The following is a 16,714-nucleotide window of genomic DNA, read 5'->3' as shown; positions in this document are numbered from 1 at the left end:
GAAATCAGTTTTTAATGTATTGAGAGATCATTTAACGTACTTCTAAATTAACTTTTCTTGCTGCTGGACACTCTTGAACGTGCCCCTATATCACCTGCAAACAGAAGGAGTTCCGTCCAAATGGGCGGTGTTTGACTTGTCAGGCAAGCAAGGCCTAAACAGTTGCTAGATTCGAGCCATATGCTTCACTTGTCAGTGTTGTGTCGGGACCGAACATCATGAATTCGCTAAATTCATGTTTGTCCTATTTATTCTGGCCACTGGTTTTGAAGTAGCAAGACACGCCCATTCCTGGCGATCTGGCCTGCTGTCCTGTGAGCACAGCCTAGGTATGCTTGCTGATGCGCTAACGGCAACAGCTTCGGGAAGAACTAGGGAGGAGTTGGTGCGCAGAGCATCTTCTCAGGAGAAGGGAGGCCGGGTTGAAAATTAGGGTCTTCTTCTTCAGACAGACAACCTGTGACTGTGGTAACGTAATGACACAGCTTCTTTAAGCAAATTAACAAGCAGCCCTCCTTTAGCCACAGCCAAGATCTAACTAGCTTGCTAACATTCGCAGCACGAGAGGGCAGTCTGTATGCGCTAACGTTAGCTTCCTAGCTAGTCTGTTAGGTTGCTACTTAGGCACTATTGGATAACCCAATAATCAATTCAAACTTAAATTGCTCTCCCCGTCTTCAGATGTTCAATTGATTAACCAATTAACGCATTTCTGGAGAAAATAATTAGCGTTAACTAGTTGTTTTACATTGGTTGGCTACCACCGGTAGCTTGTATGATGTGGGTAGCTAACGCTAACGTCAGTATGAATGTGAGCCTTTGCTAGCTGAATTGCCTGGCAGAGAAGAGCTGCTAGCATTGCCAAAATAGGTCGGTTACACTATATAGGTAACTAAGCAAAGAGCATTTGATGACCATATTTAGCAATTCCAGCCATAGAAAATTAACCATCAGTTTCAGCAATTATGTATAGCATAAGAGAGTTATCTTCCAGTATTGTTGAAAAAGCACACTCAACATGAGTACTGTTAAGGAAAAAGGACTATCTTGAAGACGTTACTCATGAGATATTGGTTTATTGTTGGTTTTCTATATTCTTCATGACCTTTTGTTGATGCCTGCACGTTTTACTGTCTTCCAGTGTAGATGCCTTGGTGGAGATGAGTGTGAAGGCTTTTGAGCTGGTCCCCGCGGTGGAGCGAGATCTGCTGATGGGTGACAAGGCTCGCATCAACATAGAGTGTATAGAATGCTGTGGGAAGCACCTGTACGTGGGAACCAACGACTGCTTCATCCACCACTTCCTGCTAGACGAGGTCACTTCCACCAAAGGGAGATTGACTTACTCAGCTCAGAAGCTGCTGCACAAATACCTGGGCCTCAAGAAACCGGTTGCTGAGCTGCGGGCCGCTTCAGCTTTGGAGCGTCTGATAGTACTCTGCGATGGAATAGTGTTGCTTGTCGACATGGTCACATTGGAGACCGTGCCCTCCGCTGCAGGGGGTGGAGCCAAGATCAAAGGTGTGACAGCGTTCTGCATGAATGAGAACCCAGTGAACGCTGATCCATTCTGTGTGGAAATGGGTGTAATCTCATCCAAGCGACGGACGGTGCAGATTTACATGGTGTATGAGGACAGGGTGCAACTAGTCAAAGAGGTGACCACGCCCGAGCAACCCTGTGCTGTCAGTCTTGACGGTTACTTCCTGTGCCTGGCCCTCACTACGCAGTACATGATCCTGAACTACAACACAGGAGCCTCCCAAGATCTCTTCCCTTACAACAATGAGGAGAGGAGGCCCATCGTCAAGAGGATTGGCAGGGAGGAGTTCCTCTTGGCTGCGCCTGGTGGTCTTGGTAAGTCACTGCAAACACGTGAGCTTTGACAGTTCTCTGCTCGGATTTGATCATGTATTCACCCTCAGTTTAACCTGATTAGGGTTGAGGACTGAAACACTATAATGTACTCAATAACTCTAGATTTCTTGACTCTGTATTGTTCTCAAGTCAGTGGAAGTGAATGTTTGCACTCGTTCTCACTTACGGATGGGATATGCTTGTGCAAACCCTACAAGTGTTACATTGAAATCTCACTTTTAGTTTTGGCTTATGTTCCATTTATGACAAAAAATGTTCTTACCTCATACTGGCAGCATTGATGGATGGCAAAGGAACATTCAACTCACAGCTCAAAACTCAAAACATTTTAGAGGAGAGTGGGTGCAGGTTTGTGGACATAATCAGGAGCAAAAGGAATATCCGCAGTAGAGCTGCAACGATTAATCGATTAATCGATTAATCGATTAGTTGTCAACTATTAAATTAATCGCCAACTATTTTGATAATCGATTAATCGGTTTGAGTCATTTCTTAAGAAAAATAAGTCAAAATTCTCTCATTCCAGCTTCTTAAATGTGAATATTTTCTGGTTTCTTTACTCCTCTATGACAGTAAACTGAATATCTTTGGGTTGTGGACAAAACAAGACATTTGAGGACGTCATCTTGGGCTTTGGGAAACACTGATCCACATTTTTCACCATTTTCTGACATTTTATAGACCAAACAACTAATCGATTATTCGAGAAAATAATCGACAGATTAATCGTCAATGAAAATAATCGTTTGTCGCAGCCCTAATCCGCAGTACAGAAATGTTTGAATGTTTTGTACAAAGTAGTTAGTACAAACATTAGTAAATCAATATGGGTGCGTCACAAGCTTTTTCACTCCTCCTTTCCTCCCCTCCCTCACCACCACTCCTCTCCTACCAGGAAGTAACTTGATGGAGATGGGAGGAATAGAGAGGAGGGAGCGAGGGAAAGTAGAGGCCACTTGAGACAGTTTATTTGCTACCCCATCATCAAAAATAGATGTCTGCTGTTGATGAAGTGGCTCTATCATAACTGATGTAGCCCAAGCCCACAATAAGCTTCACAGCCAGTCAAAGTTTTTATGCACTGCTCGCACATTAACCTAAAGCTGCCAATGTTAACTATGTTAGACAATAACACTGACTCTAATATTAACTGTATGCTGTTATACTATTACTCACATTTATGAGCTGGTAATCCCCTTGCCGTGTTTTTCAAGTTTTGTCAATGATGTCATATTCTGGGTGTGATCATAATGAGGTCACACCTGTGGCGGGGGATACACCTGTGCATCCTCCACCAAAGGAGGCTTCAGGAGCGGCTTCTCTTGTCTCCTCCACTATTTGGACAGCAAGTAACATGGCAGCATCAACATGGGTCACGGAGGATAGGGGTAGGAGTGATTTTGGGAGCTTTGGGATGCACCCTATGTTTCAGCACTTGGCACTTGACTCTTAAAGCAGCATGCCGTTCGCAGCACATGTAGTAAGCATGTAGGCACAACACAGTAAAACATTGAACTTGCTGTCCAAGGAAGCTGTTTCTTTCTTAGAAGTTACTGAACTGCCCAAACTGAAGGGTTGCACAACCTGTCTGTATCTGCTGTTTTTTTTATTGGCTGTTTTTTATTTATTTCGGAAGTTCTGAATGTTTTCTTGACATATGCCTCCCTTTTCATCTCCAAAACTGTCTCTCGGACCCCTTCCACATACCCCTTCAGGAATGTTTGCCAATGCGGAAGGCGTATCCCAGCGGGCCCCTGTGAACTGGTCAGAGAGCGTGATCGGTGCGGCTGTGTGCTTCCCGTACGTAGTGGCTCTGGATGAGGGATTCATCACCATCCACAGCATGCTGGATCAGCAGCTGAAACAGACCCTCTCATTCAGGGATGGACACATTCTACAAGACTTTGAAGGTATCCTCACAAACATCAATTTTATGCTTTCTTATTCATGTTGTCTGATCAGACCATGCATCTCCAGAAAGGAACTGCCAGCCACTGCCAGCCTGTCTATTGGAAAAGCTGAGGCGACAGGCAGGCAGGCAGCTCTTCAGCTCTTTTGCTGACAGAAGTAGACAACATAAATGGCAGCAGCACTGCCAACCAACCTTATCCAAAAAAGCGGGTTATATATAATTGTACAGCACGGTTACCTCTGCCAACAAGTTGGAGGGTTTTAATCCCTGCCTGTGTGTCTGTTTCTTATCAAGATATCTCAGAAAGTTACCAACGGATTTCGATGAAATTTGGTTAACAGATAGTCCTTGGCCCAAGGATCAGTTGATTAGATTTTGGTGGTGATCTGGGATTTCCGCCAATAGACAATTATTGTTTTTTTAGCAAGAAATATTATGCTGTGTTCATGTGCTCGTGGGATATCTGGGACTTCCAAGTCGGCTGCTAAATAGCGTTGCATTCAAGTGCTATTTTCAAGTCCATGTTTGTGCTCTAAAATATGAATTTATACAAAATAGCACAAACTTGTGGTTTTTATGCATGTATATAACTTTTAATTCTAAAATGCTTTCTTACTGAACAGAAATCCAAAAAATTGGATTGGAAAAAAAAATTGCAAAAGAAATGCAGTGAGCATCCATCCAAGTTGAAATTCATGAAGCAATTGCAAGCAATTGCTTAAAGGTCCCCCCTGCCTCTTTGATTATAAAGGAGTTGGATGTGCCATCTAAACATCGCGAAATTATCAAAACGCACGATAGCCAACTAAATCCACACAATCCATATTAAAAAACGGAGCCTCTAAACGAGTCATTTGGACTTCCGTAACTTTGTGGCGTCACAAAGGATCGCTCATTATCATTTTTGTTAGAAATAATAGGCTAACAAAATGTTTTTTTCAAAGCGGTTGAGCGGTTGTCATTGTTTCTTACAGGAGAGTTTTTCCTTCCTGTCGCTGTCTCACGTTTCACTCTTGAAACGGTTAGCCAATCAGAACAGAGGGGTCGTTAATATTAATGAGCCTTAAAGACACAGCAACAGAAACAGCCTGTTCTTGGCAAGGCTCAGAGAGATGCTGGAAAAATGGATTTCCAGCATCTCCATGGATGTGGAAAAATGGATTGACAGTGTTTTTGGTACATGGCACCACACAAACAGCTTTGAATGGACCTCAAGACATAAAATAAAACACTGCAAAGGGTAGAATATGGGACATTTTAAAATATGTAGCTGCAATGTAAGACTTATAGGCTATTGTACAAAGGGGGGAATCAAATGATTGTTTAGGGGCAGGTAAAGTGTGATATCATTATGTGTTTTTGTGGCTATTATAGATCGATGTTGGAGTTCTGACCTGTGAGTGTATGTTTCAGGGAAAGTGGTTCTGGCTTCCACTAAGGCAGTGTACATCCTAGTCCCGCTGCCTCTGGAGAGACAGATCCAGGACCTGCTGGCCAGTCACAGAGTGGAGGAGGCGCTCACGCTCACAGAGGGAGCACAGAGAAATATCCCCAAAGACAAGTTCCAGGTAACAGATTATGTGTGTGTGTGTGTGCACAGAGTAGTATCGTTTTCACTTTTTCAATGTCATGGCTGAAATATTTGAAAAGATAAAATTGTGGGTGATAAATGGGCTGTACAAACTTACCATTCTACTCTGTCGTCATCTTGCCTGGACTAAGATCCATCATGTGCGACCAAATATAGCACTTGTCTCAGTTGAATAACAATGTCTGTGATTTATTTTTAAAATCTGAAATAGAATGACTTGTCTTGTGCATTTGTCTTTTCCTCCATGCTCAGATTTTGCACAAAAGAATCCTCCAGCAGGCTGGCTTCATACAGTTTGGCCAACTTCAGTTTCTAGAAGCAAAAGAACACTTTAGGTAAGGGTCGTAGTCAGTGCATCATCATTTTCTATTCTATTCTATTCTATTCTATTCTATTCTATTCTGTGATTAAACACTGAGCGCCTTTAATTGAGAGAAAGCCTTTAATTACCTCTTCTATAAATAGTTTCATAGTCCCATTTCTTTCTGCTGATCTGACATCAGTTTGAACTAGCCAGCAAGATACTAAAACTGTACTGCAGAAACCTTGTCTCTACAAAAGTTGAAACCTGTTGATTTTTCACATTATTGCCTGAGGTTTTTTAAAGTTTTTGAAAGACATCAGCGAAATATTTAGGATTATGGTGGTTTGGTGTTTAATTTAAACAATAGGGGAAAACTGCACAAGTATATCGATAGTATGCAGTTCTGTAACCCATCAGTTCACCTACTTTAAATTTGCTGAAGCCAATCTTGCAGTCCTTACAGTCATAGCCAGATAATTAATTGTTAATTAGTTATTGATTGGCTCATTCATTAGCATTTTTTGTGACCCAACTATCACACTTGCAGGAAGGGTCAGTTGGACGTGCGGGAGCTGATCTCTCTCTACCCGTTGCTGCTGCCAACTTCCTCTTCGTTCACACGCTGCCACCCTCCTCTCCACGAGTTTGCAGATCTCAACCACCTGGCACAGGGAGACCAGGAAAAAGTGCTGCGATGCAAGAGGTTCCTTATCACGTATTTGGGAGAGGTAAACAGAGCAGAAAATGATTTTATTGACATTGATTTTTTGCAGTAAATTCCCTTGTCAGAAACTCTTCTTGGAATAACTGTTATTGTCGGAGCATAACTCTGAATTTCACCTCCTACTGCACATTATATACACAGTTTTCTCTTCCATCTCCACACACAGGTTCGGAGCACAGAGGTGGCCAATGGCTGCAGAGAGGACGTGGACACTGCGCTGTTAAAGCTGTATGCTGAACAGGACCATGAGAGCCTACTGGACCTGCTAGCCTCAGACAATTCCTGCCTGCTTGCAGACAGCGTCCCCTGGCTGGAGAAATACCACAAGTGCGTATTGCAGCTCGGGGCTCTGGTTCTAAGATTAGGCTTTTTCCCTGGGGATATTTCATTTTTATTGCATATTTCAAGTGAGATTAGCAGTAAGACAGACATATTTCAGTAGGTTTGGTTAACTTCTCAGATAACTCTGTTTCACAAACCAAGCTTGACTTAATAGCAGTTACATTATTATGGCCAAACCTGGTTGGGAGCAGGTGTAACGTGGCTGACTTATGTAGCCTTCAGAGAGTGTTCAACCTCCTTGACTTTTCTCCACATTTTGTGGTGTTACAGCCTGAATTCAAAATCATTTAAGTTCTATTTAGTCTCTGATATACGCACAAAACCTGTAATGGTAAAGTAGGGCTGGGCGATAATTCAATATTATCGCTTATCGTCTTTCAGTGGAATCATATCGTGATGATATGAAAATTTTTAATATCGTGACACACATTTCTGCTGTCTAAATTGATGATGACAAGCAAATTTTACTTAAAAACTCTGATAAAATGAGGTTTGACACCACACCTAACATTACCATTCGGTTCAACGAGATGAACATTAATGTGATTATTTAACGTGATTTAGCATACATGAACCATATATATATTGATATCGATCCTTATGATTATCATGATATTGATTTCAACCATATCGCCCAGCCCTATGGTATGGAGTTTTTTTTTACAAAGTAATTAAAAGCTTGAACTTGTAGAGTCAAAGTATTCAACCCCTTTACAGTGACTTATAGTCCACCTGTGGCCTTTTCAACTCTACCATGAAATACAAGGAATGATCTGTAGACTTCAGGGACAGAAATATGAGGAGGCATAGATCTGGGGAACAATGTAAAACAATTTTCTAGAGCACAGTACACTTCATCATTAGGAAATGGAAAAAAATATGGAACCACTCAGACTGCTTAAAAAAGGCATTTTTTCAAGCAGTCTGAGCTGTAGTTTTCAAAAAGGCATGTGAAAGATTCAGCGCATGAGGCAAAAGATTGTGTGGGCTGATGTAATGAAAATTGAACTCTTTAGCTGTAATTCAAAGTGTTCTGTCTAGTGGAAATCGTGCACAGCTGATCATTCATCTAACACCGTCCCTGCTGTGAAGCATGGTGGTGGCAGCACCATGCTGTGGGTGCCTTTCAGGGCAGGAACTGGGAGACTTGCAGTCAAATCAGCACCAGGATGTGAAAGAATGAAAGAAACTTGAATCCTTTTGAAAGTCTGTTTCCCTGAGCTCTAGACCAACCTTAACCCCTCCAGCTTGACTGAAGAATGGGAGAAAATCCCCAAATCCAAGCTGATGCAGTCAAATCCAAGAAGACTCTATAATAGCTGCCAAAGGTGCCTCCACCAAGTATTGACTCAGGATGTTGAATACTTATTTAAATGAAAGATTTCTGTGTTTAATTTTCAGTGATTAGCAAAAATTTCTAGAAAGAATTTTTTCACTTGTTACTATGCATTCTTTGTGTAGATTGTGTAGATTGTTTTCAATTCATTTTGAATTCAGGCTGCAACACCACAAAATGCGAAAAAAAAAGTCAAGGAACTTGAATACTGTCTGAAGGCACACTATAATTAATGACGGCTCATTGTACCTGCCATTCAGTCTGTGTTACTGACTGTGGGCCAACATGATGAATCAAGATCAGCAGGCTACTTGTTTGTCAATGAATGCCTTTTGTACTATTTTTGTACTATACTTTCACTTGCATTTGTTCATTATTTGTCAATCTCCCTATTTCTAACAAGCTTGTTTATTTGAGATGTTTCTTGTAAGAATAAGCTCAGTTATCACAATATGGGCAATTTGGTGCATTTCAACGCATAAAGACAAAGTGAAACTCATTTTATAGTACTGAGAGCCTACTCACATTAATGACTTCTCTGTGACAGGATGGTGGATAGAACATTTGGTAGTGTTATATTCAGCTCAGAGGATGTCTGTGAGTATACAAACTAAAGGATCGGGATATATTCAAACTACAATAGTGTAGGTTAAATCAAAAAACAAAGTGCACTCAACTTCTTCCAGCTGTAGGGGTGAATAAAATTCACATATGAAACTACTCCTCATTGTCCTCTGCATCATCCTGATGTCATCTCTCCCTTGGTTGTAGAATAAGAACACCTTGGTAGACATCATTTATTAATGTATGGTTTTATTGCAAAAAGGTGTGATTAACCCAAATTACAAGCACTCTGTTCATTTGGCCATTTTATGGTTAAAATTGCGGCAATTTGCAAAATTGCAAGTTCTTGCAAACATTGCGGGATTGGCTCAATTTGCATTCATTACTGTGGCCGCAAAATTGCACATTCCTGAAGGGACTGATTGAAATTAGTCTTTCTTTGGTAAATACTTTGGTAAATACTTTTCTCTGCCACCACTGTTAAATACCCCCTGGAATGGGATCAATACGTCTTCCAGTTTAGTCAAGTCAATTACGTTTTTTTTCTATTTGAACAAAAATAGAATCCCAAGGTAGAGGCTTTGTATTATTTGATCTTTTTGTTTTTTTCCCCTCACTCCACTTTAGATATTTTGCACTTGGGCTTCTGTACCGTTATAATGGCCAGGACTCGGCAGCGCTACAGGTATGTAGATATAAAATCTATAGTCTTATCGGTTCCCACTGAAGCTTCAGCACCAAAGTGACATTTTGGAATTACCTGTATTCCCTGTTCTTTTTCCTCTGATAGTTGTGGATTCGCGTGGTGGATGGGGAGCTGCAGGACTCCACGAGATCGGACCTATATGAGTACATTGTGGACTTCCTTAGCTTCTGCTCAAATCCGGACCTAGTGTGGAAGTATGCAGACTGGGCCTTACGGAAAGATCCCACCGTAGGTTCCCACGACCTTAATGGCGTTGAAAATGTCAGCGAACATTGAAATGGAAATGAAGTAATGGATTGTGTCAACTTGTCAATTTTACAAGTTGATTTTAAAGCACCCTGTTGGTTCATTAACAATATAAATGGTAGTTTGCGCCAAGTTTTTTTTTCCTGCATTTCAGTATCCTATATTCTACATTTTACATTTTACATTTTACAGATTGTTTGCACCTCATTTGCACATACTTTGCATGAAATGGTAAAGCTATAGTATTAATCTAGTCTATCTTTTTTGTGTTCATAGATAGGTGTCCAAATCTTTACCAAGAGGCCTGCCAGTAAAGATCAGTCAGGTGTGTTGAACCCTGATGATGTCATCACTTACCTGGGAAAGCACAACCAGGCCCTGCTTCTCTACTTGGAGCACCTGGTGCTGGAAAGACGAACACAGGTATGGGCAGCAGATGCAATCTTCAAGAAATATTGACAAAGGTGGCAGAAGGGCGTTGTAGTTAGAGATCCTGGTTCAAGTCCCCATGGTGATTCTCAAACTTTTTAATATTAAGGACCCCTAATTTAGTACACCTTACAGCCATGGGCCCCATTTGATGAGATTTTGTCTCCCGGACCCAAATCTGAGAATATTTTTATTGTTAGATATGATTTTGTCCAGAATTCCAAGACTATCTGTATTGTAGGTAGAGAGATAACAGTGAAACTATGATCAAAATAGTAATTCTTCTACATTCTCTAATTGTGTTAACTTCTTGCAAATGAAATAATGCTTTATTGTTAAATAAAGTTTAACAATTCATCAATTTGCTGGGGACCCCCTGGAACCCCCTCAAGGACCCCTGGTGGTCCCAGAACCCCATGTTGAGAACCACTGGGTTGAGTCACCCAAATCTGCTGAACTATCCTTGAGCGAGACACTGAATCCCTCTCAGCTCCACAATGCTGTTCTGTAGCTGAACCTGCACACTGAGCCTACTTGGAGGGGAACAAGCAAAAGGAGATGAATTTCCCTACAGTATCAGTTCCCTGAAGTATCTGATTGCATTATTATTAGTATAAGGAAATTGTCTTGTGGTCAGTGTAAAGGGTTTGTAGACTCCCTTCCAAACAAGCAGCTGTAATAAATATTGTTTTGCAGCCAGGAACCTTCCTCGTGCAAAGTTGATTGAATTCTACTAATTGTTTCTTTCCATCTTTGTGGATGCAGAAGGAGAAGTTCCACACACACCTGGCTGTGTTGTACCTGGAGAGGGTCTTGTCATTGCTGTCCCAGTCTCCTACAGATGAAGAGCGGGTGACCAGAGCCAGAGAGAAGCTCCAAGCTCTGCTCAGGGAGTCCAGTCTATACCGTGTACAGTTACTCTTGGGTGAGATACTTGTCTTAAGCCATGATTACACTTAATGCATCTAATGCATTGCTCTCAGATGGAAGTTGATTTCAAATGAGAAACTCTGTTACCGTTGCATTGCATCTGAATCATTCAGCTTATGTTTTAGTTATGTGTAAACTACAATGAATGTTGTTGCTGCACTTTTCACTAGCTGTCTGAAGTTTTCATGATGAAACCATTTAGTCAGTGATTTGTGATGAAAGTTTATATATTAATACTACAATTGTTGAGTCAGTTTCAACTCCATACGTTTGAGCCATGGGATCCTTGTATAGAATTCTGCACATAGATTGCAGCAACCTAAATGTAATACGGATTAAGTGTGATCCTGGGCTTACTGATGACTGAAGATCCAATCCCTGTTCTCAAGATTTGGACCTTGTTCCAAAATGGCTGGGGAGATCGATGTGCAGGTTTCCAACCATTAATATTTCATATCACTCTGCTCTATTTAGGTAAGATAGAGAACTCCGAACAGCTGCTGCTAGAGCGTGCAACACTACATGGAAAACTGGAGGAGCATGATAAAGCACTGCACATATTGGTGCACCAGCTCAGAGACTTCCCCTCTGCTGAGGCCTACTGTTTATGGGCCTCTTCGTCTCGGGACTCTGCTTACCAACAGAGGCTGTTTCACCTCCTCTTGGGGGTTTATCTAGACAGGAGCCTCCCAGCAACAGCCCAGATAGGTGGTGGTGGTGGTGGAGAGCTGGAGATGGCAGCAGTGGACCTGCTGAATCGGCATGGCGAGGTGTTCGACGCAGTCCGCGTACTGAGCATGCTCCCTGAAGGCTGGTCACTGCAGCTGTTGAGGCCCTTTCTGGGTCGTGCCGTTAGGGCCAGCATGCACGCCTGCCGCACCTCCCAGCTTGCTCTAGGCCTAGCCCGCTCTGAAAACCTTCAACTACTGCATGACAGGGTGAGTGCCATATAGCGAAAACACTGTGCAAGCATAAATTAGGGATGAGTTTCATTATTCTTCTACAATCAAAATGGACATTTACTTCCTCCTCTAATGGGATTACTTGTTTAATCACTGTTTTAACAGGCTTGATTATGTTGCCATAATTTATTGGATTATTCCCTTTTCTCATTGAATTTGCTGCTAAGTCTAAGCCTTTCCCCTGCTTTTGTCTTATATATTAGTGCCCATTACTGCTTAGCCGTGACCGACTCAGTATAACTCTATTCTCTTGTCTTTTCTCCCGCAGTTGAAAGAGCGGAAAAACCCAATCATTGTGTCTGAAAAGAAGGGATGCCACCTGTGCCACAACACCTTCAGTGAGCCTGACGTGGTATGTATGCCAGGTGGAGTGCCTGTCCATACACACTGTGTTGCCCAGAGAGTAAGAGACTCTCCCACGAAGAGACAGTTAACCAATAGCAGTAACCATACATGAGACTCCACCGTCCAAGCTCCGCCGCGGGCTGCTGTGATTGGAGGCACCAAACAAAAGCAGGACAAGTTGAGTTTGTGGATGGCTGAGGATCATGGGGGTAACAAAAAGCACAGAACACCCATTACCCTTGTAGAATCAGCTACGGAGGTTAGTGAGAAACACAAAGAAAGCTCTGTGTGTCTGTGTGTGTGTTTGAGAGAGAGAGCAAGAGAGAGAAATATGATTTCAGCTATTTATTCCAGTGCCGCTCCTGTGCCAGACTGTGAATTTTGACAGAAGTAACAAAAACAAGTCATTTGCAATCCCCTTTAATCCATTCAAACAGAAAAGTAAATCTAAGGTTTCTGTGGGTTCAGTGCGATACCCGTCCTTGTCTGCGCTGGTACAGTTCTAAACCTGAATTTGTATTTAGAGAAACTCTTCGGACTACAGGACATGCATACACACATACATGGATCCTGTTGGAAATACTTCTCAAGCATGATTATTATTACCACTCTCATCATACTATGGTTCTGGTCTAACTCATATTGGTATTGTCGTCATATTGCCCTACCTTTTACGTATTAATGTGAAATACTGGAAAGACTCGTCAGCGTTCATGGAAGCGGAGTCTCTTCTTTGTCTGTCTTTGACTCTCTGAGATCTGGTTTCACTCTTCTACCCAAGTCTGCTACTTTGTTTCCACACCGCCCTAAAAGCAATGGATATTGTTTTCACTGTGTTTCAGTGGTTGACTTACTGGCAGCAAACAGAGCCGAGCCCATTTTGCTTTGAATGTCCTGCTATGGAGGATGGAAGCTAGCTGTGTCTCGGTGTAAAAGTATGAGCAGCAACAATAGTGTGCAACGCTATGTTAAATCCTACATTGTTCCACTAATCATGATTAAGTCTAATTGGGAATTCAGATAAATACTCAAATTGCATCATGGGTCATTGCAAACAAACAAAGGAATCAGACTCACTCTGTAAAACATGCAAAGACTTTTATAGTAGTATGAAACATGATGGGAAATGTTACAGCATTTATGGCGCCAGATATTAAAAGTATCATCCGATCTTGTGAGATTAAGCTTTATAAATTGTCTGGATTTGAGTAGCAAATGCAATTGACGCATCTTTCTTGTCATGAATCAATACGGATCGATAAATGAAGCTCCTCTGCCCGTCATCATAGATCCATTTAGTGAATCTGGATGGAGCACACACACTGTGTTAGAGAAGTTATTGATTCTGAGTTCTGCTCCTAACCTGTGTCACGTCTTTTTCTCCCACCTTTTCTTCCACTCACCACTATGCTACCCAGTAATAATATAATAAATATGTTTTAAATTGGTTTAGCTACCCAGGAGCTGCATTAAAAGGAACAGTGTTGACAGAAGTATCTCAGTAGAATGGAAATCTTTACCTAGAGATTATAAAAATTAAAATCTGTTTGCATCCATTGTTGCATTAGTTGTACTGTGACTGGATATAGCTATACACTCATTGTTCCTGTTTATGCAAATTTGATCAGATTTCTGTTAAACTGGGCATGAAACCTCCAGAAGGAGCTCCTGACATGGATACCTGTTAAACAGTGATGGTCAAAAACATTTCTTACTGACAGCCTAAACTATTATGTGATCTGCCATGACTACATGCACCAGTCACAACAGACTTCATACCAGTATACTGACTAATACATATAATAATTTCATGACTTTTGGCCAGTGAAATTCACAGAGATGAATTTTCAAAATATATGCCAAGCCCATTATTGGTCAAATTGAAAATAAATCTACACAGATAGTGGTTAAGCTCTGATAAATTTGTACCAATTTTCATGATGATCAGATAAAACTACCAAGTAATAATATAAGACTGTTTAAGAGACAGGTCATCACATACTGCATGACAAGTTTAATTGTAACAGGTCTTGTGGTACTGGGGGAGACGTTAAAAATTGTTTTTCAAACGATTGAAAATAGTGGAAAACCCATTCTGCTGGTCTTTGATAGTCTATGAAAAATGTCTAGCTGGAAACATCTTCCAGATTTCATGACTAAGACACACACAGCACTGGAGCTATGGCTTTGACCTTTTAATCATAACGCTCCTCTTGGGAAATATTTCTTATGAAAAGGAAGTCAACCATATTCTATCATAGTGAACCCCTAAAAATCTTTAAAGGCTTATCATCATAGAACACCATTTTGTCCTTTTAGTGCTTTGGTGTCTGTGTCAGACAACCAAAAAGTGCAGCTTGAACCTCATAAATCTCTCTCCCACAGGGAAATGGGTAATGGCAGTTGCATAACTTGTGTGAAGCTAGGTTGTTCAGCCAGAACGTGATCAGCAGTCTAATTGGCAAAATCAGGGGGGTTGTTTTCCCAAATGTCTACGGAGGTGATGCTTTACTAAAAAGTTGTTTATGTCGTAACTAGTGAACTGGGAAAAATAGCAGAAAAACTGAGCTGTCCAAAATGGTAGGAGAACCATGAATTCTGTAATGAAGAGGATTTTCCCGTTTCAGTTGGATTAAGAAACAAAATATGTAAAGTGGGGGTATCAGTGTAATATCAGCATCGTGGCAGAATAGTTTTCTATAGAATCACCTTTCCTCTATCAAGTTGAATGGGTTTGTACTTCAGTTTGTCTTTTTTTTGTTTTTGTTTTGCACATTCAACTCTCATTGGCTGTTTCCAGTCTCTGGTCTGATAGTTGTGTGTCTCATTAAAGGAGCCCATACAGGTTTGAGTTTTGAAAAATCAAACATGGGAAAAATAATCCAACTGTTCTCTGGCGGCAGGAGATCACAACAAAAGAAAGTGAGTCCTGAACTCTTACACACTACAAACTGTGAGTCAACGCAGACTCAACCCAATCTTGAAAATCAGTGAGGATACACAAATCACAAATCAACTCTACATATGCAATTAAAGGTTTAAAGAATCATACAATTGGTGCACAATGTCGCTTGAAAGCTGGATGAAATGGGTCACTGATTCTGAATAACAGAAATAACAAAAACATGGGGAGAAAGAAGTATCTGCTCAGTTGTTCATCTTTTAACAAAATTACAATTCAATTCCAACCCTTGTTTTTTATCACCTCTCTGTCGCAGGTTTTACTTGTTTCTGTGGTGCCTGTGCTGTTGATGCTAGCCTTTCTGTAAATGCTATCCCTGTCTGTAGGGAACTTTGCGCAGATTTTGGATTATTTTTCTAAGATGGAGTTCAGATTGTTGTAGATAGGTCTGACTCACATTTCATTCAACATGACATGACAGCTTATGCACAACACATTTCTGTCTGAACATTGTAAATGTAGCTTGCTTAAAAGCCCTGCTAACAAGTACAACCATGACTTAAAATAATTAAAAAAAAGGACATTTGTGTGGAAAAAAATCTCACTGTATTTTATAAATATATGTATACTGGTATGTATATACTGTATTTGTACCTGTTTGTTGCTTTGTAAATCAATGCCAATGTGGATGGAGTGTACAAACTGTAAAGCCGTCCCATTTTAATAAACATGAACTGTATGCTAACAACCCATGGAGTCGACAGTTTATACTTCACAGCTAAAACTTTTTTTTTCTCAAAACAGCTCTGAACAGTGGAGGGCCGCCTGTGGCCCCACATGCTGTCTCCTGTATTTAAGTCCCCTAGGGGCAGTAACACCCCTCATAGAGAGAAAGAGAGATCAAAAGAGAAAGAAAAATGGTTGTAGAGAGAGTGTTTAGAGGGAATGGTAAAAAGAGCATTACTGTTGTGAAATGGTCTGCTTGTCCAGATCATGGAATTGCAAAGCCTTAATCTTTAAAACTTGTCTTAAAACTCACAGATTAATCATTATGTACCCACAGTTTGAAAAAACCAGACTGAAAATAACTGGCATTATCCTTTAAGCAGTGGTGGTACAGACTGTCCCTGTAAATAAAAGGTGACGGGTTTGATTCCAACAACAGCTAATGTGTCCTGTCAAAGTATCTGCTCACTCATTAAATTGCTCTGGATGAGAGCATTACTTTAAATGATGTGAGTCCTTGTGTGTGCTCTGTTATGGCTTTGTTAGAGGTGCATTCAGGACACAACATGTATTCATTTACTGCCAAGCACAGTCTATAATGAAAGAGTGACAATGTATTTTGCAAGATAAATAGAAATTATAAAAGGAGACAGTTATTATAAACGGAGATAATTAGAGGAGAGACAGGATAAATTGAAGAAATATTGCAAAGTTGCTTTGTTGTAGGGAAATTTCATTTTGCTGTGTGTGGTACAAGGTCACCTGAAACAAGATTTGACCTTTGAACTTATATCTGACTTCCGCCCTTTTTGCTCTA

At 40.9% G+C, this 16,714-nt stretch overlaps 1 protein-coding gene across 3 annotated transcripts; it reads left to right on the top strand.

Annotated features, from left to right (window-relative positions):
- The first annotated feature begins 263 nt into the window (after nt 1–263).
- tgfbrap1 (transforming growth factor, beta receptor associated protein 1) lies at nt 264–15,907 on the top strand. Of its 3 annotated transcripts, none has more exons than XM_071541385.1 (13): nt 264–329; nt 1,142–1,857; nt 3,594–3,788; nt 5,204–5,358; nt 5,634–5,716; nt 6,233–6,413; nt 6,576–6,736; nt 9,279–9,336; nt 9,442–9,585; nt 9,880–10,026; nt 10,798–10,957; nt 11,437–11,900; nt 12,193–15,907. In XM_071541385.1, the coding sequence occupies exons 2-13, from the start codon at nt 1,161–1,163 to the stop codon at nt 12,379–12,381; spliced, it is 2,634 nt and encodes an 877-aa protein (XP_071397486.1). In that variant the 5' UTR covers nt 264–329; nt 1,142–1,160; the 3' UTR covers nt 12,382–15,907. The 3 variants fall into 3 exon arrangements, with proteins under 3 accessions (XP_071397486.1, XP_071397484.1, XP_071397487.1); XM_071541383.1 differs by lacking the exon at nt 264–329 and adding an exon at nt 380–468 and having other exon boundaries at nt 1,147–1,857; XM_071541386.1 differs by lacking the exon at nt 264–329 and adding an exon at nt 417–468.
- The last annotated feature ends 807 nt before the right edge of the window (nt 15,908–16,714 follow it).

The sequence above is a fragment of the Centroberyx affinis genome, unplaced genomic scaffold, assembly GCF_046629955.1.
Source record: "Centroberyx affinis isolate AG114_WGS23_722 - 3 ecotype Tasmania unplaced genomic scaffold, CSIRO-AGI_Caff_v1 ptg003857l_1, whole genome shotgun sequence".
Lineage (NCBI taxonomy): Eukaryota > Metazoa > Chordata > Actinopteri > Beryciformes > Berycidae > Centroberyx > Centroberyx affinis.
The sequence above is the reverse complement of the archived record's forward strand: the minus strand, read 5'-3'. Positions and strand labels throughout refer to the sequence as shown.